Source organism: Penicillium daleae (genome assembly GCF_028827525.1).
Source record: "Penicillium daleae strain IBT 16125 chromosome Unknown utg000008l_segment0_segment0, whole genome shotgun sequence".
Classification (NCBI taxonomy): Eukaryota; Fungi; Ascomycota; class Eurotiomycetes; order Eurotiales; family Aspergillaceae; genus Penicillium; species Penicillium daleae.
The window spans coordinates 178,514-203,795 of NW_026623156.1; the positions used below are offsets into that span (position 1 = coordinate 178,514).

The window sequence follows — 25,282 nt, forward strand, 5'->3', positions numbered from 1 at the left end:
TCCCTTAACTATTCCAGGTAATATTCCCGACTTGCCTCTTGGTCTTGAATCAGGGGGTGGGAGAGGAGTTAACCATTCTGCTGGTGGGTCTTTGGTCAATGCATGTTTCACTTGTATGTGATTTAGCTGTCTGTTGTTGTGGTTGTGATTGTTTTCCGGTCGGGCCTATGCTGTATGGCATCTCAACCGGTCAGACGTGCAGGAGCTGAGCCGCACAGGGTGTGTGGGCCAAGATGAGAGATCTATTGATCTTCACCTTGGAAGGCATACATGGATGGCTAGCTGCAGGTGGAGGGTGATAAAAGCATCCAATTATGCATGCTCACACTGTCTAGCTGAGTCTTCTGCCCTCGACATGCAAATGCATTCTCGATCTTCTCCACCAGTGCACAAGTGCATGGGACAACCGAAGGTTGTGCAACGATGCTGATGCGGGGCCAGATTTTCTCGATAGATCGCAATTACAGCCCAGTATATTATGAATAGAGAACTCAGATTCTTGTGCCTTGCCTATATGTAGTTCCTACGCTTACAATCGCGCTCCTGAACTTAGTCCCGAAATGTGCACGGCTATCTTTGTATCGCCATTTGCAGGATGCTCAGTAACCCACCTCCGTGGTAACTCCATCCCGATGACTAGGTTGATTGTTTTAGATGGGTACAAATGCACAGCTTCGTAATGTCATTCCGTCTATATTATTTGCGTGAACCCCCGCCACGGGCGTTAGTGAGGTGGAGATGGACGTGCCCTTATCGGGCCGAAGTATATATTCCCACACTACGGGGCTCACCTAGCTCCCGCGACCGTGCAAAGCTTCGAATTCCACACATTTAACCTCGTCTAACACCACATGTTGCCAGAATGATATTCGAATTGTAGATCACTCGAGCATGTCACTGCTCTATTTCAGTAGCCTAGGTAAGATTTCGTCCAAGTCGGCTATATCCTGTTTAACCCGTTCGAATTGCCGACGGTCCGATGACGTCGTTTGGCGGGGTAACCTCCAGATTGTCCTCTTTATCGCAAAAGACCACGACCTCCTGCTCACCTCAGCTCCTCCAGCTCTGAACCAGTTCCTCAATTGCTCGGTTCGTGCATCATTATCTCCTCTGAAATCTGAATTACTCCCTCAATACCCTAACAAATCAACACCCTGTAGCTTCTCGCTTCAAACTACCTTCTCCCCTCACCCATTCAACACATCCTCGGCAAAAATGTCTGGAATCAGCAAAGCGTGCTGCTCGTTCGTTCTCCCAATGCGCACTTTTGCAGGCTTACGGGACCCGGCTGACTCGTCACAGAATCCCCCCGTCGTGTCCAAGGGATACCAGGCCAAGGGTGGCTACCAGACCATCAATGGCCTGAAGACCTGTACGTGAGAGGACAATAACCTTACGCGCCGGAGAAGAGGATTGGAGGTCGCCGAGAAAGCTGGAACTGACCATCCTGCGCAGATGTCACGGGCCCCGAATCGGCCACCAAGGCCATCCTGGTGGTGTATGGTAAGCGCAATTCCTCACATGATCCGACTCTCTGGGATCCCCACGATTGGCGCACCATCCCTCGTCTAATTTCCGCGTCTAGATATCTTTGGTTTCTTCGATCAGACCATCCAGGGTGCCGATATCCTGGCCACCTCGAACGAACAGAAATACCGCGTCTTCATGCCTGATTTCTTCGAGGGCCACCCTGCTGATATCTCTTGGTACCCACCGACCACCGATGAACACAAGAAGCTCCTCGGCAACTTCTTCTCGACTCAAGCCGCCCCGCCCAAGATCCTGTCCAAGATCCCTAACATCGTGGCCGAGGCCAACAAGCTCGCGCCGGGAGGTGCCTTCTCGTCCTGGTCCATCCTGGGCTTCTGCTGGGGCGGTAAGATTGCTGCGCTCTCGGTGGGTGCCGATAACAAGCTGTTCAAGGCGGCCGCACAAGCTCACCCAGCGATGGTCGACCCCAAGGACGCCAAGAGTGTGAACGTGCCGTTCGCGATGCTAGCTTCCAAGGATGAGCCCGCGAACGATGTCTCTGCGTTCAAGGCTAACCTGCAGGTCCCCAACCACGTTGAAACCTTCTCGACTCAGATCCACGGCTGGATGGCTGCTCGCTCGGACCTGGAGGATCCCGAAGTGCGTAAGGAATACGAGCGTGGCTACAAGACGGTGCTGGAGTTCTTCCACCAGCACTCTTGATCCTGTGTGGGATGAAAGCTGGTTGAAGGATCAGGATATATGATTGGTAGGCCACTCTGGGCATCAATTTTGTTCGGGCAAACGAAAAGTGAGATTCTTAGTTCCGTATCAACAAAAGTCTTGCACTGTTGCTTGCAATATACTCGGTCGTTGATGTAAAGTATTCTCTGAAAATATCTTCCGACCTGCCAACGTAGTACAAAGTAGACAATGCACTGTCTAGACTCCTGTACTCCTTAATTGATATTTGATATGCTCCAAAATCAAAGGCATCTCAGTGTTCATGTCGGACAAAACTCGGAGCTCCGCTTTTTCCGCGTTGCCGTTGCATCCACCACATTCGACCCCAAAGAAGATTCAAGATCCGCCGTGTGCCGAGAGACCCGAGGCTCAGCATTCTGGGCGTCATACCTTATTTTGAAACTGCTGGATATTTTAAGATCAGAAGGATCCTCCATCGCAATTGTCTACAGTTGAACCCTTCGCTCCAGTCTGGTCTGAAAGTTGCTTGGGTTGAGAGTGGTCTGAAGAGTCTCGCAATCGGATGGTCGGACGTCTGACTATCGCGGGAATCTCTGATGTCATTCATTTTTGGCCGTCGCCGGTCGCAATCAGACGCGGTCACCGACGACGCTGATGCTGGCCACAGAAAGTCAAGTCGAGAGCCCCATTCACCCTCGGGCGCTCATCGTGACGACGCGACCGATTCAGGAATCCTTCATGGCTTATTTCGCAAGCGCAGCGACAGCGCGCTGTCTTTAGATTCAACTAAGGATACCCAGAAGCAGGTGGGCCTCATCGGCTGAGGATCATGTTAGTTGTACACCACTAATCGAACTCTCAGAATCGAGATGCAGGACTTCAGCTGTATACCAACGACGTCCCCGTCCGAGGAAGAGGATACGATGCGAGTCGACGAAGCTCCAGAGATTCTACCCCCAGCACCGCATCAGGAAGAGGAAGCCCCGAGCCTCCAGCAGCGGCACATAGCGAACCCAAACAGCCGGGCAATATCCAAGACTATTTGGACTATCGACTCGAAAAAGCAGGGCTACCCGATGACAGTTCTGATCCCAGGTTCTCCACGGAGCATGGAGCAGCTCTGACGAAGAAAGATGTCAAGGCGCTTCTATCCGGCGCACCGCACTTTATGCTGGAGCGAGGCAAGCATGGTCGCTGGTATCCGCAAGTGATCTTTCCCTGGGATGAGCATAATCCTTCCATCCAACGCATGTTGGATCGCAAGCCCCTGGCCCATGCCTCGTTCACTCTGTGTACATTGCATGCGCATCTGCCAGTTCCTGATGACTGGGCTGTGAAAGGTGGTGTGCCTATTCCGCTACAAGATTGGCGTCGCACAGGCGCTTTCAAGAGAGCCGCATTCGATGTTGGAGTATTTGAAGTTCCCAATATGCTGGGAATCAACGGCAAGGAACCGGGCACTATTGGCTTTCGAAACTTCCTGGAACTCTCAAATGCCGACCTTTTAAAATACACCGGACCTGAAGAACCCAGACAACCCCCAAATATGCAACGGTTCTCATCGCTGCCTGCCACCGAGGCGTTTGAGTTGATGGATCAGTATAACAAACCATATTCCCAGTGTCTCAGCGGTGCCGTGTTCGACCGGCGCAAGCTCATCAAGGATGGTCCAGCTGGCTGGAAGCGCATTGGTGTACGAGATGCCAACCTGAGATATCTGGTACGACGTCTCGAACAGCTACGACAATTGCGCCTCGATGTCCTTCGCCAAGGTTCAACCATCACCATTCTGGATGTTGAGTCGCCGCATGAACTGCATAACATATTGCATACGCACTTCCTCCATCCTCGCCCACCCCCAGCTGATCTGCTGTCAGGCCATCCGCAAAGCCTGAAATCCCAGATCAAAACACTCGCAACTGTTCTGGCAACTCCCGGAGCATGGATCGATTTCAGTTTGCCCGAGTGGCGATTCAGAGCTGGTCAAATCCTGTGGGAGGTTCCTCCACATGGAGATGGAGACTGCGTGGAGCTCAGTGATTGCTCCTCCGGGACAACTAAACAACCGTGGGCCAACTCTGGCATGGAGCGCAAGTGGCTTCTAATCCAGATCCTTCTGGCGGCAGAGCTTCTATTCCGTCTCGATGCTTTCGTCCGCGTCGGCATGTTGCATGATCCCCATGGAGGCTTGATCACAGCGCAAGAGCTCCATCATTTTGATCAACTCCGAGAGGGAAAAGTGAACTGGGATCTCATCTTTGTGCGCCGCTTTCTTGACAACCTCGATATTACTTGCGACTCGACTCAATCCCCCGATTCGCCCCCCGGTGGTGGTAGCTCGTCATCATCATCAATTGAAAAACCACCTCAAAAACCCCGTCGCTTTTCTCTTTTCGACTCCATCTCTCGCCGCATTTCATCTACGCAGGAGGCTGACGTGCGGTCCGCTTGGGAATGCCGTATCAGTTCCCCGTATGTGCGACAGCAGCTGGAGGGCCTGTATGTCTTTGCAGAGAACATTGGATGGCCGAAGGTCGACGCTCTCCGATCCCACTTTGAAGAGATATGCAAAAGTGGCAAAGACGTCTTCACTCCAAACGTGAACGCAGATGGCTTAGGCGACCAGGGAACGGAGTCTGAAGATATGAGGAAGACAGACCTAGTGAAGCACGATATGTACAGCCGCAGTCGATGCCGTCGCAGCGTCAAGCTACGCAGTTTGTCTCAAGAAGACAAGGACCCGCATGCATCTGAAATTCTTGGCTGGATCTCTCGAAGTTGGCTTTCAGGCCTCGTCATTCCTGGTGAGGCAATCTGCCATCTCCTAATTGGGACGCTCTTGGAAAATAATGCCGATGCAATTGAACGACTGGGGACTACAGCGAATCTCTATGGGGGATTTATCTACGATGGACGCAGTTACTGGAGCAAAGCTAGCATTGTTGGACGTGTCCTATCTAGCTTGGACGGAGCCAAAACTTGCATGGGATGGGTCGGCAGCGATATACTCCCCCGCGACGAGACGACATTTGAGCCATTGGCCGAAGGTTGGTACGAAGTCCCCATGCAGAAAGCCATTCGCGGTCCTGGAAAGTCGCGTATCAAACAAGGTGGGAAGTTGGCTATGGAATCGACGCCACTAGGGACGGGAGATATAACTGCCGACGTCTTTACGTTGCCAGTCGACCAGCCTGCATCTGCGTCTATGCCAGAGGTGAAACTGGCCAAGTTGACTTTATCGGTCCGAACCCAATGCAAGCGAGGCATTACGAGCAGTGAGCAGGCTTCGTTATCCTTCTCCCTCCACGATGTGAACTTGCCATCCCCGACTACGGCCTCGTTCGCGCTGAGATATAATGTACGCTTTATTTCTGCCCACGAATGTCGGCGACCACGGGGTGTCGCTGCTCGCCACAAGGACTGTCCAGGTCTTCACGGCAAGCAGCAGCAGCAGCAGGAAGAGTCGGCGACACCTGACTGGAGCCAGTTCAAGCGTCTACCAGGCCACCCACTGCACCGGTCATTCGCATACCGCCATGTCTTCCTCGACGCACTGCCACAGCTCCCTGCGCCGACTCCCATGCTCGACGGACACACCGAGGTGCTAGTTATCGATGCGCGCGGATCTCGGGTGAAGGAGACCTTTGCGCGAGCATGGTGCGCCTCCGTTGGCTGCCATGCTCTGATCGGTCGCGTGGGAAGGACGTGCGTGGCGTGTTGTGTCCGCGAGGCGAGGGCCGTCGACGTACCAGTCGTTGTGCGAGTGGGTGAGTGGGTTGGTTAAGGAGAACTGAGCATCAGCTGCGATCGGTAGATATTGGTGAAGGCTTGTGTTGGCAGCTGAATACCGTCTCCTCGAGTCTATCAAGGTCAATGCAGGTGGTGTTCTGTCTTTAATGAGTGATGATTAATTCCACATTCTCCGCGGTGGCGACCATATCGCCGGAGCTGAGGAGCATGGTGAGCAATTGTAGCCATGATGTCACAAGCTGCGCGAGTTCGAATGCGCGTTCTGTATTTTTTAGTAACGTATACAAAAGGTATTGCACAAGTTATGAAGTCCTGCGTGTTGAGAAGACCAGGGCTAGCTGAAAGGAAGCGATGCAAGTACTATTCAAGCTGGAGGACTCGGTCTTGAAGCGAAGGAGAAATGTATCAGCCTCAGTCTCCACACCCCATCAGGTCTTCTCGAAGGAATTGATGATAGAGGACTTCATTCGTCGGGTGGCCAACCCTGCGCAAGCCAGAGTACCACATTCAGCGGACCGATGCCCCTTTTCGGAGGGCAACGGCGTTTTGCGGCTTTTTTGGAGTGCTTCGAAGCATCACTGACGCCCCTGGTCTGCGGAGCGACTCGCGTGCGAAAGGAGAGACATCACAGAGAATCACCAAGGAGCCTAGACTCCCGGAACTGCCAACGGCTAATCATTAGACGGAAGTGGCCATCATCGAAGTCCTTAGGGTGAGAAGTAATGCTTCGAGAAGGAGTGGGGAGGGTGGGCAGGGTTAGTGTACGGAGCACTGTCGTAGGCTTCGAGAAGATCCAACCCACTTCCTCGCGGAATACCACCTTCTCCTTCGGCCACAGTCGTGAACCAGAAAAGAACCATCAGACGTCAAAGCACCGCAGTCTCCATTTTGATAGGGAGGCGAGCGAATTGGGGGGGGGGCAGGTGAGGGAAATTCTCGGATGGAGTTTCTTGGGAGGACGCGTCAGGCCTGTTGCAAAGTTACAAAAGGAGACCGAACCCAAGCAGCCGAGCACGACCGAATCAGGTCAAGGGCCCGAAGATGGTGAAACAACCTAGTCCCCCCCTGGTCCACCAGGATAGCGCGGAGATCGGATTTGCCGTCATGACATGAGATCTGGCGATTTGAATTTGATTTACAACAGTGTTCTGCATATGGAGCTTGACATGGACTCCATATCGAGGAGGAGGATGAGATTGTACGCTTGTATAGTTACATAGCGCACGGGGGACACAGTCGAGAACCTACAGTAGTACTCCATGCACTGGTGGAGCCATGCAAAGTCAACTTAATGCCCGGGGAGGTATGAGAAAGATCTCCACCTCCTAAGAGTGGTAGGCATATATATGATCAGAAAGGATGATCCAGAACCACGGACTGCAAGAAGAATAACCAAATAAAACCCAACAGCGAACCCATAAGCTTAATTTTGGGTCGCCGGAAGAGGACATGGCGAGGAGGATCATTGATCGGTGTCTGAGAGAAACACTACTACTCTTTCCATTTCTCGGCCATTTTCGTGCTCCGTCGTAACAACAACCGAATTAGCCACACTGGTCAGCCGGGACTACAAAGCAGATAGGAATGTGTATCAAGAAGAAGCGGAGAGGGACCGAAATAAGGCTACGATGATGCAGCCCGATCCCCTTTCGATACTCCCGAAGGTCATTGCCGAACGCATCTCATCTCCGAACACTGACTATCCTCGACGAGGTCGGAAAGATGCATATCCAACGGGGCGCGATCGTCCAAAAGAGGACAAGGTCCGAAAGGATGCGCAGTTGAGGACGGAGAGTGCCCGACCACGGAGTATGCTTTGCGAACTGTATGGATGATAATAATGCAGCACCACACAACGGGCCCGGAATTGCACTAGCATCACGTCGAGAGCCAGCAAAGTACAGTACACGCCGTCGCATGCTCTAAAACTCCCCTTAGCCCTGTAGAATGCCCAATGCACACAATCCCGTGAAGCCCTGTCGGCACTTGATTTTGGCAGGCTGGAAACACATGGCTGCCTGCTAGACCAGTCCTGGTTTAGCGGGGAGGTGAATTAAGAACAAGGCCAGTGCTGGCTGGGGCGCTTGGCATTTGACTTTGGCCTGCTGGCCGTTGGCTGATGTGCAAACCAGTCAGAGGGATCTAACGTCAGACTGGGCGCCGGAAATTTGGTGGAAAGAAATGTGGTTCTCTCGCACCTGGCATCGGTTGGACATTAGACATCCTTTAGACTAGGAGAAGAATGGTGAGTGTACTCCGTCACGATCCAAAGAATTGGTCTAGAAGTTCGTAATACGATCTATCTCGGCACCAGCCGAACTACCCTAAGACAGACACTTTGATACCACACTACTTCAGTAGGACCAGGCTTCAGGTCTGTTCTTTTTCCCCCTTGGCTATGTTTCTGAATCATCAGAAACAACGCCAAAGATCTGAGTCAGCGCTGGACCCTTGTTTCATCTCTCCGATCGACAGACGTTGGGTGGATTCACCCAATCTCATCCAACCGAGGTCCCGCCTCCTTTTTCTGGTCTCATGTGGGACAAGGACTTGAGGAGGGGGTGGCTCGGAGAAGCATGCTCTTTCTGGTATCTGGTACAGTAGTGGCAGTGTTGTTCACCCCCGCAGAGGCTGTCACGTTGGTCGATTGCTGGATGGAACACATAGTTACGGAGAATGGTGCTAAAGACTATGACACAACCAACTACCCGAGCTGCTGGATCTTCCATGCATCGCGTGCTCAATACTCGCCGCGTCAACATGGGTACTCTCCCCTCTTCTAACTGGTCATCAAACTAATGCACCCCGACCTGTTTGGACATCGCCTCTGCCAGTACCCAATGAGACTCGAATACTCCTCTCCTTGGGCCCGCGCTTGTCGATCTTTTACCAGAGTGCGCCGAGTGCAAGTGGCGTTGCGGGGCCAATTAGGACTTCACTGGCGGATTGTGTCCTTCAAAGAGGCAGTCGAGCCACGGTGTCATGACTTCTCCTTCAGACTGACTGACAGACTCTTTGAAGAGAACGCAGAAGTGTGTTCTGCTGGATCATGGTGATGATTGGCTTCTTTGCAGAGGTAGCGGTGGGCTACACACCATACGATGAAGATCATGTCCACATGCCCACAGTCAAAAGCGAATTAGAGAGGACCAAAAAAAAGACTCTCATCAAAGCCACGCTGGCTTGGACACGTTTCATCGTCTACCAATAATGCAACCAGCATTTGGGGCGGGGGTATTTGTCACTGGACGAACAAAGTGTGGAAAATTAGCTCTGGTCAGCCCCTTTTGGATCTTATCGCAGTATGGACGTCATTTCGTTACTCTTCATTCTAGAATTTCTAGATTATTCTTTTGATTTTCCTCCATTGACTTGAGTTTAGTTCGCCCGTGAGCAAATGAGCGAATGAGCAAGTTTAGCCATTGAGGAAAGCGACAACCGCGAAAGGTGAGAAACGAGTCCGAGAGCCTCGTCAGACTTTGTCCCCATTGCTGTGATGCGTGCTCCATCGCTGATCACGTTGGATTCGCACCAAAAGATTGAACCCCTGGTTGGCTGGTTCGGGTCTAGTTCGTAGAAGTTTCCCCTTCTATCCCCATTTTGTGACTCCATGGAAGCTCGCTTGAGGCTTCGAAGAAGAACAGAAGAACGATCTGGGAATCTCCAGTCCTCGTTCCGACCGGCGCCAAGGCGAACCTGTAACACGCTACGGCGTTGCGACTGATCCTTAATCAAACCTTGACACGAGGAAAGCCCCACATTGAGCATGTGGGACCTTGTTACAGAATGGCAAGGAGGACGCAAGATCGCTTCTGCATGGCTGTCCACTGTCCACAATGAGCACAGAGGGTCTGTCCAGCCCAGTCGCAGGACGAGGTGGCTGTTGTCGCAGGTGTCCTACAGGAGTTAGTTTCGTACGTACGTATCTCCCCTGAGGCCTATCGGACGGATATCCCAACTGGGGATCCCTCCACGTTGCTCATTAGGCAAATTATGTCATGATGAGTCAGTCGCTCGGTATACTCCGTGATTCTTCCATCGCGCTTCTCTCCCCCGTCTCAGCCTTGGATGCCCCCCTAGGGCTATACCTTCGTCTAGACCAGGATCACTGGAGCTGATATTATGATTGAGATTGTCCTGACTGACCAGCTACTAAAGTCCCTCAGCCAAGGAACCGACCCGCGTATTCTCCCCGTATGGGTGGACTAGATCGAGGTGACTAAGGAGATGAGACAGATCTCATTGGTGAACCATCCACTCCATGGATCGTGGAAATGATTGGGATTTTCCCAGCCAAAAAAAAAAAAAAAAAAAAAAAAAAAAAAAAAAAAAAAAAAGAGGAAATATTAACCAATTCCGGTTCACAGCCCCAGACGATTGTTCTCGAAGGTGCAATGTGGCGGGCTCGATGTCATCGACAAGCACTAGGGAAATTAAGCTATACACTGTGGAAGCCCCAGAACGTGCCCGAAACTTGAAGGAAGAGACTAAACTGGAAAAAAAAAATCAAATCAAAGCTTAACGGAAAGGGGGATTGCTTTTCTTAGACCACAAGAAAAAAAAATCACAGAAGAGAACTGTAAACAAGAAATGGAAGAATAGAAGACAGACAGAGAGAGAGAGAGAGAGAGAGAGAGAGAGAGAGAGAGATCATAAATGGAGCATTATACACAAAAAAGACCCGCAAGTGATTCCATTGCGTGGGTGCAGTTCTTGGTCTGAGATGATACACATCAGCCGTGGACCCTGAAGTCTGTTTTTAGAACCAATCAATCTGTGGTTCGTTCCTGGGCGATGCTATGTTTTTACTCGTGCGAATTTTCACCAACAGCAGCATTGCGGCGTCCTCCGGGGACCCAGAATTCAACATCCTTTCATCTGCACTTTTTAATATTTGATTATTGCAAGCACTGTATTGAGCTCATTTCCAAGTCTGAACTCTCCTCCATTATCCCTCAAACCAAGGCTAATCGTGGAGCTAAGCTGCAGAGCACCCCTTCGAGAAGCCGTCAAGGTTTCTAGCGATCACCTCCGAAATGACCAGAGAGAGAAAGGGTTCTTTGGGTCAACTGGATCCGAGGAACAACAAGTTCATTGGTTCCAGCTGCCGACCTATGCTCTCAGCGCCAATCAGTTAGCCGGGGGCTTGGAAGGAAGAATTCCCCAGTTCATCAAGGATTGACAGGTAGGCATCTGTATCCCTCCTGGCTCTAAACCCAACGTGGTGTTGCGTGACCCAGCTTCCAACACCCACTTTCGACCCCACTGTGTCAGGACTCCCAGACCATGGTTCTTCGTCTGTGGCTCATTTGCCATGAACCAGCTCTGACGGGGGAATTGGGCTATCATACGCAATCAGGGGCTCTCTGGGGTTTACCTAAGCGATCGGCTTGTGGCCAGAAATAATCCAAAAATAATATGCGCACTCCCCCAGTGACAGGAACTATGTAGTGTTTAAAACGAGAAACAATGGGGATAGGGAAGAAAATCTAAGAAACAAGAAACGAAGGGAAAGGGATAAAACAAGATCTGGGCGTGTGTATCGAGACTACACTTCATAACCTGAAACTATCCTCTAATTGAATGTCAAAGCAATAACGGTTAGCCTCGTGAGGAAGTTCTTCCCGGAGGGCCCCTGAGTTAGGTCTGAGATCATCATGGTGGTCTATGACAATGACCTGCTGTTGATTTGGGTTAAGTCGATACATCCGTGTTAGTCCTAGTGTCGGTATGGATGCAGAGCCACCTTGTTCCACGTACGGTGGGATATACACTGTGAAATCAAATTATAATAATAAAAAAAAAAAATAGATAATAAAATAAAATTCAAGAGGGAAAATTAAAATCAACCTTGGGGCGTTTCACCCCGCGATTAGCTTCCTGTCTCTCTTCAAGTCTATAGGATATCCTCGACCTTTCTTCTCCCTTCCTTGTTTCTTCCACCGTCCACTTCATACACTCCTTTGGCTTTTTTTCTCACTTTTGCTTATTCTACATTCAACTTACTAATCTCTTCTATTTTGGGTTGTTTATCGGTTGTCTGCGGTTCCCGTTGCCCGATTTCATACTTGCGACAAGATACCAACTTCCAGTTAGACCCTAAAACGTCTATTGGCCTCCCCCTCCCCCAAACACCCAAAGCACTCTTCCCCTCCCCCTTTCATCAAGCACTCTAATTACTATAATTATCCCATTGATTAATTGGCAATTACTGGGCTTAACTGGGTTTCGTGGACCCAAACTGCAGCCAATCTATCCTCGACCGTCCACACCTTCTATCGCTACCTGTGCGTCTGGCGACGAAACATACCACGACCACTCACAAACTCACAAACTCATACTCCTACACTCATATACACAAGCGCACATACCACCACGAATACGATTGTCACTACCATAGCGACTACGACTTGCGTCTGCGGACCCCTCCTTTCCCCCCTCCTTCCCTCCCTCGACCACTTTACGACATTGTTGCTCTGAAACGCGTGCAATATCCTTCCTGGTCCAGTGTGGCGCAAGGTGGACCTAAGGGCTTAAACAACTCGAAAGTCCTGTCGGGCCATCGTCATCGTCCGGAATCTACGACCCCTCGGCTACGCAGCCCTTTCCGGTCCCTAGGTCACTCTTTCTCTCTTGCGCAAAGGGTGCCTGCATGGCCTGGCATCTCTTGAATCTGCACTTGCCCCGGATCACGCTTATAGGCTGTTTCACCATAACTACCTAATATACCCCAGATCAAAAAGAGGGTACCATTTCTTGCAAGCGAAGCGCCATTGATGCGCTTCGGGCCGGTGCGGTGATAAGAGCTCGCTTCTGGGAGCTATGCCCGCGGTCGTCGAGGAGATGGATACAACACCGAATTCACAAGCTGCTATGGATGCAAGTGCGGCTGATAAAAAGCGCAACAAGTTGGGTTATCATCGGACATCTGTCGCTTGTGGTGAGTATCAGTTCACTCGCCGGCAGCATTTACTTGTAGTACATCTCTTGTGGCCCTTTTCACATGTCCCGAGGCACTGTCGCGTGCCTCAAATGTGCAGACAAAGTGGAAGACAACAAGGGTGCTATATTGATTGCTGCCACCCATGCGACATAGTTCTAGCTAACCTCATACATTCTCACAGTACATTGCCGTCGCCGGAAGATCCGGTGCTTAGTGGCAGCAGATGATGCTCAGGGACGATGCGAGAACTGTATTCGATTGCGCAAAGAATGTCAATTCTTCCCAGTCGACCAACAACCTCCCGTGGAGAAGAAGTCGCGACCCAGTTCGAGACTGGATGCCGGATCCGCAGACCCTTCAGTGACAACGCCAATGTCATTGTCGTCCTCGCCAACGAGCTTGAATCCCGATTCGGTAGAGGCTTTCTATCCGTACGCCCAAGTGCCCATGAACGCTTCCTCGGGAGATATGGCATCTTTTAACCCTGGCGCATTCGCGGCGACTCAGATGCCAGGGTTCACACCTGGTACGTTTGGAACTTATATTTGTTTTGCTTCGGGCCAGAATGCGCCCTTATGAATACCCCCAGCCAGACTGACTCGACATGCTTGTATTAGATCGAGCTATCGCACCGGGTGAATTTTCCGGAATGCCCATAATGGAAGGTGGAGTTGCATGGGATGAGTTCACGACGATATCAGACCCACAGATGTTGGCCACGATGGCCGCAAACAAAGGGCAGATGATGAATTTGACACCGAATGCCTGGAATTCTGCAGCAGTACCAACTGCAATGTCCCCCAGCTCGCCCATGTCCGGCGCATCGCCAATGACTGGCCACGCACAACCGATGAACCCTGGACCAGCCTATGCCATGCAACCTGACGGGTCAGTCTGGCCTGTACCACCACAGCCATCAAGGGCTATGAGTTACCCAGGACAGGACATGAGTTCTTCATATTCAGGCCACTTTCAACCTCAAATGGCCCCGGACCTGAAACGCAGGATGACTACACCTACTCATCCACCCGTCACCCACACTTCCGCCGGGCCCAGTCCTGACATGCAAGCGCCTCCAGGTGCCGTTCCCTATCAAGCTCAAGCTGGGATGGGCTTTGCACAATGGCATCAGATGAATGCCATGCCCAGTGGAATGGGCGTGGTACCGTACCCAATGTACACTGGCGACGTCTCACAACGATACGCCAACCCGCCAATGGGTCATCCTGGACAGCCAGGAAGATCGGGACCCTAACACCAACCTCTTATACCCAAACCCTCTTCGATTCTTGATTATTCCCAGTTTCCGATATTTCCCAATTCTTTTTTTGCATCTCTCCGGGCTCCTCTTTGTCGATTGGGTTACCTTATAACACCTTACCTTCATCGGGCCCGGATTTTGTCACGTTATACCACGCACATTCCTAGACGGCTTGTTTCATTTTCAATACCCCGTGGGATACACATTTTGTTGGCTTTCGTTATCTTGTCTTTCGCCTTATCCTCATACACCGTGGCGGGTCTCTGCTTTGCAGATGGTCATTAGCGGGCGCAAGGGTTTTTGGGTGGCATTTTCCGTTTGATTCTCTCATGGCATGGCCCAACCTTTTTCTTCTCCTTCTCCTTCTATCAATCGCCCTTGTAGGACGTTTTTGCACTGGTAACTACCATTTTTCCTTTCTCTTCTCTCTTATCTTGTCATTCCGGTTCTTTTTTTTGATCTTGCATGTTCTGCTGGTTGGTTCTCCTTGATTTGGAGGTTTGACTTCTTTCCACTTCCTTTCGGAAGACTTTGTTTTCGGGCATCATATAGACTTTCTTTTCTTCATTGTTTCTTTTTTTTCTCCTCTCACGTCCTCTTTCACAACTTTTCATTCTCACCATCTACCCTCAATTCATTTCTCTCGCGTCTCGCCTTTCTGTCTACCTAGTTTTTGCGGAGGTATACTCTCTTGTCTGGCAAGCCTTTATGCATAGTCCGGTTGCACCGAACAATTTCAGCACTTTGATTTTGGGGGCGCACTAAGTTGATTAGTGCATGCACCTCGGTTGAAGCATGGACAGGGAAGCGCATACTATATGACAAGAGGGCGCGCGATTTGCGAACCAGCAAGGCAACCGCAGGCAATTCGCTGTTGATAAGATCAGATACTGGGTTAAGATTACGCGGACGCGATGAATTGCCAGCTTTTACCAACACACCAAGACATCGAGACTTCTTAAGCCATGATGTCCATTGAATTCATCCTGGTTTCTGTGAGGATTGCATACTGTACATATTACGTTCTCTACAAGGAACTGAATCCAACATATCACTTGATAACACATTTGTCTGATGGATTTGCGATAACTTCCTAATTCTGCTATGTTTATTGTTATGCACACGAATTTGATTAGGCACAAAGTATATTTTGACTGCAGCTGATACCCATGCAGGAGGCTTGTAGCTGTGGGACACCAGGCCCGAGATCGGAGTGACGATCGTGATAGATGTCGTTCATTTTGATATCTATTGTGACTTTGTCATCGTCGCCGCTATACTCTTCTGTCGCTCCATACGACAATGAATTACATTCTTGGGTTTAACGTTTCAGATTAGAAGGCATCATACATGCGTCGCTATCTCGCCACCACTTCTCTGTTGTCTTGCTCACAAGAAAGCCACACAATCCTAAAAGAGCCCCGTGCTTCCAATGGGAAGATTCGGAGTCCAATTGATAAGCTATAAGCTATACTTTAGCCTCCTTCTGGAGGTGAACGTTGAGCTATCACGCCGATAACGGCCCAACCCATGCTTGAGGCAATTGTTTTGCCCGGCTGTGCTGTAGCCTGTCGGACGGACTGGCCTGTCATAGACAGAGTCTTCTGAGAATATAATTGTGAACTTTATAGATCGGGTCGGCCCATGCTCATCCCGCAGGGGGCTGCAGAGCAATGTAACGATTTGATAGGCGCCTGGGGGGCGGATGCTGACAATCAGACTATCGGTCTGAGGTGGCCCTTTCTCCTCGGAGATGGCGAAGACTGATGTATTCTCGTCTGGCCTCCCTCCTTAGCCGAGGCTAAAACCCTGTCCATGGCGTCAATATGCTGGATATGTGAATCCAATCATGCCCCCTGCATCAGTGCATGTTGAGCCTATCTCTTGTTGAACACGGTTGGGCAAATTCTGATAATCATGTCATATCTACTGAAGTGGTGGACACATCGAAATGGAGTTATCACCCGTATCTTGGGATGACGCGCAGGAACCACCGCATCAAGATGATAGGGCCTGATCTCCATTGGGTGCGTGGTGTGGCAGTCAGCGCTTCTTTTTTTTTTTTTTTTTTTTTTTCGTTGAGGAATCTAGGTTCCCCGGAAGATCCGTCGGACCAACAAAAGGACTCTGGGGTCAGAAATCTGGAGAGATAGCCAGGAAGTGGGCACTCAAGTGGGACAGTGGACTTTGTACTCTGCTTCTCTATCAGGGCCATAATGAAGCAAATCAGAGCATCGGAATCACCAGAGAGGATCGGGGAAGGTGGATAATAGGTTTCATCGGGGGACCAACGGCAGATCCGATATAGGAAGGTACCAGGCAGGGTATAGATGGTGAGCGTGAAATGATCTCTCCTCTAATTTTGTGCATTGCAAATTGTCTGACCAGGGGGCGGTCTTATCTCTTGGACCGAGAGCGTGAGCCCCTTCGAGAATCCCGGAAGGGGAGGGCGATATGCAAACTTATCAGGCTGGTTTGCTGGTCCCTGCTTGGCTGGCCGTTGCACGAGAGGATCTTTGTCGTATCAGCCAGGGATAGGCTTGGGTAGTAGCGTCACACCTTATCGAAACTGATTTGGGTGATAAACCACACGTCCTGGCTTGGGCAGGAGGTTATATATACTCCTGGTGGTGACCGCTGCTGGTTAGTCCCGTCTTTCTTTCTGGGGATTTCGGTCGTCTCTTCTTCTTTTCTCCTTCTCTAACGTTCTGGTTCGGTTGTCATTGTTTTCCTGCCTGAGGATCATTGATTTCACTGGAAACTTATTTTTTTTTTCTTCTCACAGTTGGGCCGTGTACCCACGGTGTTGGACGGGAGGAAAAGGCTCGTCGTATATTACTTATGCGCAGTGTCGGTTTGCTTTGCCTCCACGCTCCGCGGCCTTACCCGTCGCAGGCTCTCCCTTCTCTCATATGCACTTCTGGCCTCTCTCGCTCCCTTGGACCTATACTGTGGCCATTTCTTCCTAACCGCTGAAGCCGCTTTGAAAAAAAAGGACCTGGATGCATCCCCCTTTCTTCCCCCGGGTCTTCAGGGCTTGGGCTGGGCAGCCCTCTTCCCCCCCTCCCCAGTTCCGGTCCAAAGTATCTGCTACCATTCTGGGCATGATTGGCGTCAACCGAGGGCTTACTGCAGGAGCGCCACGACCCACTTGCAAGCACTTGTGAGGCGATACCTGCTCTTGTTATGTTGTGAATGGTCAGAATGCAATGAAGGAGGCGATTGTTCTTCAGCTGTCCATCCACGCCAACCCGCTTACCAGCTCGACCAGCAGCCGAGTTGTATTAGAGCCGACCGAACATCATCACCCAGTAGGGGTCCCCTCTTCGTCGTCTCCGTTCTCCATCCAGTGTGCTCGGTATAGCCCGTACCTCCCTACCCCTGTATGGAATACGTTACGAAGCATGGATGGAGCCTCTCACATGGGACCTACAGTACCTAGCTACAGCTTGGGCGTTGAACGGAATCAGACCACCGGGCAAACTTGCTTTTGCAGCTTGCTGGCCCCTGAACCACTAAAGATAATCAACCAACCTGGATCTGATCCGAGCAAGCACCAAGTATGTTCTCTCCAACAAGCAAGAAACCATATCTCACCACACCGTCATGGGGGATCCACATGCGCCAATGGTGCCGCCCCCGGTTGAGAGTCTTCCGGAGTCGGGAGGGGAGGGGGAGGGGGAGTACTCCCGTATCAACTACGGAGTATACTCTGGACCAACCAATCTATTCTGATGTTCTTCGAAGCGAGGGTTACTTGTTCCAGCAGCAGCAACAACAACAATAACCGGACTCGGAGAACTCGCGCGTATCAGCAAATTGACCACGGCTAATGACTACCTGCGGGCTTATCAGGGCCTTATCTCCAGTTATCTCCAGCTGGGCCTATCGGGACGAGGGGATTTCCCCCGACCTTTCGGTGGAGTCTCTCCTCGTGGGGCCAAGAGCCTTAGACTTGGACTTGGACTTGGATGCAGTCGATCAGACTACGAGCCTGATCGATGCGGTCTCTTGTGTCTTGTCGTGCCTGGTCCTGATCCCCACACCATCGCCAGAATGAAGAAGCTCTGAACCGAGATGCCCATTCCAAGATACCCGGGACTTTCTTGATCTCCACGACTGCTATGTTACCGCCCGCAGTCGTCTTTTCGATTACATCCATTCCCAGATCCGGTCAGCCCCCACCCTGGCCGCCATGGAGGATGTCCAATCCGTCCAATGCCTGACGTCGTCCACTGGGCCCATAAAGGAAATGATCATGGGCCATCAGGACCAATTTCAGCAAACAATAACTTGGGACAATCTACAAAATGCAGGTAAAGATCGACCACGACACTGATCCTGCGAGAGGACCCGTCCCGTCGAGTGGCAAAGGGGTGCAGGGTGCCTGATGCCCAGCCACGACCAAAGTGGATGATTGGGGGGCTTGCAGTTTAGCCGTGGAATGTGAAATCATCCGCTTGCGCCCCCGCGCCCAAACCGTTCGACAGGAGTCGCAGATTGAATAAGGAGAGGCTGAGCAGAGGAGGACGAGTGGTTCCATTTGAATACGATGCGCTGAATGGACGTAAAGCCGCGGATGAATTAACCCTGGCCCGCTCGGCGAGTCGCAACTGGACATGACTCCAAGAGACGGAACGCATTTCAAACGGTGGAAAGCTGAATACGCCATGGTTCCACGGAGGATGCAATACGATACGATACGCAGTCTCGGGTAATGTAGGAATGGTTCGCTCGGTGAGTCGCTTTTTCCATTCCCACGTCCATTACTCCGTATACACGAGAGGAGTGTCCCCGCCCAGCTACAGCTAGCTGGCTCGTAGTGGGATGTACGGAGGTATATGCTGGATGTACTGCTGCACTGTCTTTGTTTCTTTTCTCTAGAGTATGCTTGTAGCAGTGCGTGTCAGAATGTGTCGCAATCTGATATATGCGCGACCGCAAGCCGTGTTTCTGGTCATGTAGAGAGTCCAGTCACTGGGGATGCATATCAGATAGTCAAGAATCTTATATTCAAATCTGCTATATCTCCCTGTCGTACCTTTTTTCTTTTTTTCTAGAATAAACTCCCCGTCCCTGGCCACCCGGTCATTCTCGCGACCGACTCCATCGAACGGCTTTCTTATCTCCCAGTCTCCCCTTTCGGGCGCCATCCTATCTCCGGCCCCGCTGACCACCCAGGCTGGGTCGTTCCGACTGTCATTGAGGATCTGACAATTTCCATTTGCCAATGGTTCATTGATCCGTGCCATGAATGGATATATGGCCATGATTGTTGCTGCTTATACTCGTCTGGCACAACAGCCTGGGCAACGCCGTCGTCCATCCTGGCGGATCCACTCGGGAATTCCATATCCATTCTACCCATTCTAGCAAGACGAATCACGAGCCTTCAGTTGCCATTTCCCCTTCGTCTGGTGCCTGCTGCGAACTACAGACAATACAGGTACAGTCTTCCATTGCTCCATTCATGCTACTTCCGGGCCCGCGTGCTGAACTTCCTCCGGTTCGGACAAGACTCCACCGCAAGGAATCGGATCCACTCGATCCTCGACCTATCTGGACGTGCCTCCGTGATATGCCATGCGTTCAGAAGAACCGTCCTTGGTCTGCGCTCTGCAGTTCTTGTTTCCTGATCTTCCCCCCTTCTAGACTGCCTCCGACCTCGTACCAGGCAAAGTACCTGCATCTAGTAAGGTCTCGATTGTAGGTCTACCCCGTTCGCCCGAGGTTTGCCATTCGGACTCGGGCCGAGACAAGAGGTCAAGCTCGCCGCCTCTCGGTCCCGGACTTGTCATTCGAGGATGCCAGGAGAATGGGGGCGAACAACGCCCATCGTGGCGGTCGAGAGTCCGTGAGCCTTGGGTGGCTCGTATCCATAGCTACAGTACGGAGTAGTTCTAAAGTACAACCGCATCGACTCCGCTTCGAGGCGTCTGCGAGTCGGGACGATGGGGGAGGACAGGGCCACAGGCAAATGGACCCAGAGATGGACCGGAGGGTGGTTTCTGGCCGAGGCCACCGATTCGTGGAAATGGCAATTAAAGCAGAGACCACAAAGTGCACAGTCAAAGCCGAGTCCGGACGTGTGTTGAACAAGAGACCGGGAGTGGCGTCTCATGCACGCATGAATCATGTCTGGGATGGGTCCGAGGATGTACAAATACTGTACTTTTGTTTGTTTTTTTTTTCTTTTGGTTCCCATTGCTGGATCATGTTATACACGGTGATGGTTCTGTAGGTCAAGGTAGTTGATAGCTGAGTAGCCAGTTGACTCGTTGAATCGAGCCACTGTGCAGGATTCATGTACTTTTGAGTTGTGAAATTGAGTGTAACTGTTCCGATTATTGGATACTTTGTTTGTCTAGTATAGCTAGTACTTGGTCAAGTCGTACTAAAATCACTAACTTAAGTTAGTTAGTTAGTTACTTATTGTCATTACTATATACGCTTGTCTCTCTCTGGCAGCCTGTCGTAGTCGAGGCAAGCGCCGTAAATCGGGCCTCGACACCCAAATACGATCAATACCGTCAATACATTAAATACACTGAAATACCGAGCGCCCCGGGTAATACGCATACCGCTCTCATCTCCCCAAAGTGACTTGCGCAACTTCATCGCGCATCGCCAGATTTCAGATTTCCCCGAGACTCTTCCCTTTCCCTTTTCATCTTCATCTTCGTCCGTTTCTCTCTCTCTCATCCTCCTCCTCCTCCTCCTCATCCTCCTCTCTTCTCCCCTGCCTATCTCATCCCCCAATTCCCGCTTTCCCTTCGATCGCAGTCGGTCTCTATTTCCTCAGATCCGAACCCTCGTGCCCATTGTATCTCGCACAATTCCGCTGGCGTGCGAATACCTCCGTTTCCCTACGCAATCTCACGTCGGGGCATGAGCGTCTGGAGGGTCTAGCCCCCCCTCCACGACAAGAAAGCAAATCAAAAAAAGAACCTTTTACACTCAGATCTGACTTCAAACTGGGTGGTGGTACTTTTTCCCCTCCTCTCCCCCCCCCCCCCCCCAATCGTGAGTACTTACTGGACTTCCTTGTCAATACCAACCCCCCCTCCCCTTCTATTCGCACGTAAAAACGGTACTGACGTCGGTGCTGACCCTGGTCGTTGGCTGCGCCATCCTACCAATCACTTCGCTCGGTTGCCTTCGATCTCTCTGTTCCCCCCGGCAAGGGTCTCGTTTACGGCGGGTACGGAGGAATTTCAATTCAAACCATCTTTTTTAGCCCACCTACCTTTCTCCCCTCGTCTATATCTGCCTTTATTCTCCCCTCCTCTCCCCGTCTTCCCTTCCCCTCCCGTCTCCTCTGGATACCATGGAGGGAATGAACCATGGAGGGCATGGGCACGGGCATGGCTATGGGCATGGGCATGGAGGACCCCGACCGTCGCAGCCATCTGCGCTGGCCTTCCCAGGGATCGACATCGACTCGCATATGATGTCCGACGACTTCACCTTTGGCTCGCGCTTTAGCCCGACCAACTCCACCTCCAACTCCAACGCCCAGGACGGGATGCTTTCAGATGCCATCTTCCCGGAGTGGAAGACCGGTGTCCCGCGGGGTGGCGACAACCCCGAAGAGATGCAGAAGAACGATCCCTTGGCGGCTCAGATCTGGAAATTGTACACTCGGACGAAATCCCAGCTACCCAACCAGGAGCGCATGGAGAATCTGACATGGCGCATGATGGCCATGAGTCTAAAACGCAAGGAACGAGAACAGGCTCGGTAGGTTCCCTCGATAGATCGCATTCGTTGCTGGCTGCCTTCCCTCCACCCCGTCTCGTCCAGACAGCTCACTGGTGGAACTCTTCAGGATATCGCAAGCCCAGAAAGACACCACTAGTCCCAACTCGAGTGGCATCGCGCAGCTGCGTCTATCGGAACAGACCAAGCCTACTTCGCCGGACAACCACGCTGACATGAACATGGATGCGACGCCTGACCCGATGAACATTGATGATTTTATCGTGCCCTTTGATTCCCCCGCAGAATATGCTTCACATCCCGCTGCCGACCGACAATTCAATGCGACCCCCACGGCTTCAATTCCCATTAAGGCGCGCAAAGATCATCCCGTGAACGACTCGTCTGCGGCCGCATCCTTCCCCCATCCGCCACCGGATCAGCGCAAGAACAGCGAGTTCGGCTATGTCACCCGTCGAGTGCGCAAGACCAGTGTCGACGAACGCCAGTTCTTTGCCGGCCTGGCCGTACCGACTCGCAAGCGCCCAGCCGATTCATCGCCCCAGGTGCCGCCCGTGTCGAACACAATGCTGGCACAGCACTCCGAGTTATCCTCGACGCTTCCAGACTACTCTTTGGACCACCCACCCACAGCCTTTGCTATGCCTGGGAATGGCACGATAGGCGGACGTCGTCCTCAGCATCACCACACCTCCAGCATTCCCTTCAGCTTAGACACTTTTGGAGTGGGCGAGGACCATGGCATTCACTCGGCCGGGCCATATCAGCAGCACTTTACTTTCTCCCCCTCCGAGTCCCCAATGACTTCCGGCAATCCATTCACCAACCTGTATGCGCAGACCCCGTTGGCATCATCCCTCAACTCGACGGAGTTCTTCTCTCCACCACCCTCGGGGTACCAGTCAACCGTGTCCACTCCCCAGCCCATTTACGAAGGAGAGCAGTCCATGTTCTTCAATGATGTGCCGTCTACCGAATCCCAAGCTCAACGCCGCATTCCCACCTATATCCAGCAACGAACATCTAACCTATCGGCGTCACTCCAGCCGCACCACATGTATAACACGACCAACGGCGAGTTTTCGGCCCCGACTGCTGTTACAGGTGCGCCTGCAACCATGCACCAATCCGGCTTTTCCGTTGCACCGCCCCAGCATGTGGATCCCACGCAGGTTCTAGGTTCCGGCGAGTTTCCCTCGGCTGCCCCGACCAACAGCATGTTCACGTTTGGTGGTGACTCAGATAATGAAGATGACGAAGGCACCCCGTATGATCGTGGAGGCATCACGATGCCGAATGACTTCCCCTCCATGGACGACGGTGACATGAATGCCGGTCTGACCTGGGATTCTGGGTTCGCTGGGTCGGTCCAGTCACTGCCCGGCTTCAACGGCCCGCACCGCAAACATGTCACGATCGGATCTGTTGATATGATGGACGGTCCTTCTGATTGGCAGCATGCTGGCAGCTTGGGTCGTGGACTCGGCTCGGCCGCCTCTGTTAGCGACGTGCGCAACCGAGAGCAGGATCCCCGGCGCCAAAAGATTGCTCGCACCGCCTCCACCCCGAATGCTCCAGCCTTACTGCGACAGAGCATGAACGGAATCACCAGTGGGCCGCCCACCAGCCATCCTTCCCCTAGCACCCCTCCTGAGTCTGGCCTAAGCAGCGCAGTGCCATCACGTCCCGGCAGTCCTGGCGGATCCAAAATGGGTGACCCCAACGCCGGCCCGACAACCTGTACCAACTGCTTCACCCAGACCACTCCCCTGTGGCGCCGCAACCCCGAGGGTCAGCCGCTATGCAATGCCTGTGGTCTGTTCTTGAAGCTTCACGGAGTCGTTCGTCCCCTGTCGCTGAAAACCGATGTCATCAAGAAGCGCAACCGCAGCAGCGCCAACAGTCTGGCTGTTGGCACTTCCCGGTCGTCCAAAAAGTCATCTCGCAAGAACTCCATGCAGCAGGCGCCTTCCGGTCTACTTCCCTCTCGCACGCCAAATGGCAACTCTTCCGAGTCACCTCCTGCCATTGCCGGGTCTAGCATGATGGGCAAACCGGGCGTGATCCCCATTGCTGCCGCGCCCCCCAAGGCTGGTCCCCCTGCCGGCGTGGCCTCGGCTCGTGCTGGAGTGCAAGTGGCTCCAAGACGCCAGCGTCGCTTGGAAAAGGCTCCAACTGGATCAGATCCCGACCCAGAAGACAGCCCCAGGACCAACACGTCCGCTGGTCGGTCCAAGGTGGTGCCCCTGGCTCCCGCCATGCTACCCGCAGCCGCCAACCCAGCCAACCACAGTATTGCAGGTGGTCAGGGTGCAAGCCAAGAGTGGGAATGGCTGACTATGAGTCTTTAGACGGTCTTGCCCGTTGGAACGATCTCACTTTTCTCCTCTTCCGTTTTTCTCTGTCGATATCTCTCGGTACGACGGGGCTGGGACGCCCCCGCCTCTTTAATCCCATCTATACACGACTAATTGCTCCACTTTGCTGGTGGTCTTTGCATGGATTTCTGAAACCCATGCTTTCATGCCTTTCCTCCCCCTTTTTATCTTCCCACTGTTTCTTATACGTTACGTGTGCTTGATGATCTGTGTGATTTGATTGATACAATCGCGTCTGTCCGGTGCCCAAGTTGCCTTTTGTTTGTTCTTCTTTCTTGACTTTCATATTTCTTATGTATGTAGCTCTTGGGCCCGGGCAGAAGTGCGCATCTCATGTCTTTGATGTTTTTCCTTCGATTGGATTTCTGATGCTTTTTTTTCGTCACTCTCTTCATTACGCGCTGCTGAGCAGGCCCAGTGATGATGGGACTTTTCTCTCTCATATTTAGACTTGAATTTGACTACGATTGTTATGACACGGTGATATCTGGAAAGTTTGGAAGCTGGTACAGTAACGTAAATGAAAAGTATAGTAGCACGTAACTAACTGTATTAGGGCGATATAGAAAATGCCCGATCACACCATGTCATTAGCTTCAACTTGGATACTTTGAATTTAGACGTGATTGATCCAAGAACACAAGACCAGACGATGCGTGTTGCGGAAGCCAGCAGTGACCTTGGGGCCATATACTAAGGTATAGCCAAACTTGACTGAAATCATTAGTTCTAAGATCGCTGGATTGGGGTCCACATGCTAAAGCCAATCCAGATAAGATCTCAACTTTTAAGACAAACCCCCACATCCCCACTATGAGAGTCCACAAGGTTATTATGTACATACAGTACTGTAGTTTCTTTCAACCAGTTCGCCCCCGTTCCCTTGGTATTACTCGAACTACAATGTCATTATCCTGCAAATTATCATCAATACTTGATGTATTGCTTTATGGCAGACATTTCCTGAATTTTTCTGATGTTCATTTCCATGAATTTTCTTAGTACAACACGTAGGACAGGTAGGACAGACGTCATGGCGACGAATATCCGAGTTAC

General features: G+C 51.7%; 4 protein-coding genes across 4 annotated transcripts; all 4 read left to right on the forward strand.

The window, feature by feature from the left end:
- Positions 1–1,215: 1,215 nt before the first annotated feature.
- Positions 1,216–2,193, forward strand: N7458_008763 (dienelactone hydrolase family protein; the record flags this gene model as incomplete). The annotated part of the gene is made up of 3 exons (XM_056912145.1): positions 1,216–1,372; positions 1,456–1,503; positions 1,586–2,193. 3 exons carry the CDS (start codon positions 1,216–1,218, stop codon positions 2,191–2,193), a joined length of 813 nt encoding a protein of 270 aa, XP_056760994.1.
- A 578-nt stretch (positions 2,194–2,771) lies between these two features.
- On the forward strand, positions 2,772–5,959 carry N7458_008764 (uncharacterized protein; the record flags this gene model as incomplete). The annotated part of the gene is made up of 2 exons (XM_056912146.1): positions 2,772–2,981; positions 3,038–5,959. The coding sequence occupies 2 exons, from the start codon at positions 2,772–2,774 to the stop codon at positions 5,957–5,959; spliced, it is 3,132 nt and encodes a 1,043-aa protein (XP_056760995.1).
- A 6,788-nt stretch (positions 5,960–12,747) lies between these two features.
- N7458_008765 (putative C6 finger domain protein) lies at positions 12,748–14,123 on the forward strand (the record flags this gene model as incomplete). The annotated part of the gene is made up of 3 exons (XM_056912147.1): positions 12,748–12,865; positions 13,050–13,394; positions 13,486–14,123. 3 exons carry the CDS (start codon positions 12,748–12,750, stop codon positions 14,121–14,123), a joined length of 1,101 nt encoding a protein of 366 aa, XP_056760996.1.
- A 7,333-nt stretch (positions 14,124–21,456) lies between these two features.
- N7458_008766 (Nitrogen regulatory protein nrfA) lies at positions 21,457–24,199 on the forward strand (the record flags this gene model as incomplete). The annotated part of the gene is made up of 2 exons (XM_056912148.1): positions 21,457–21,869; positions 21,958–24,199. 2 exons carry the CDS (start codon positions 21,457–21,459, stop codon positions 24,197–24,199), a joined length of 2,655 nt encoding a protein of 884 aa, XP_056760997.1.
- Between the last annotated feature and the right edge of the window lie 1,083 nt (positions 24,200–25,282).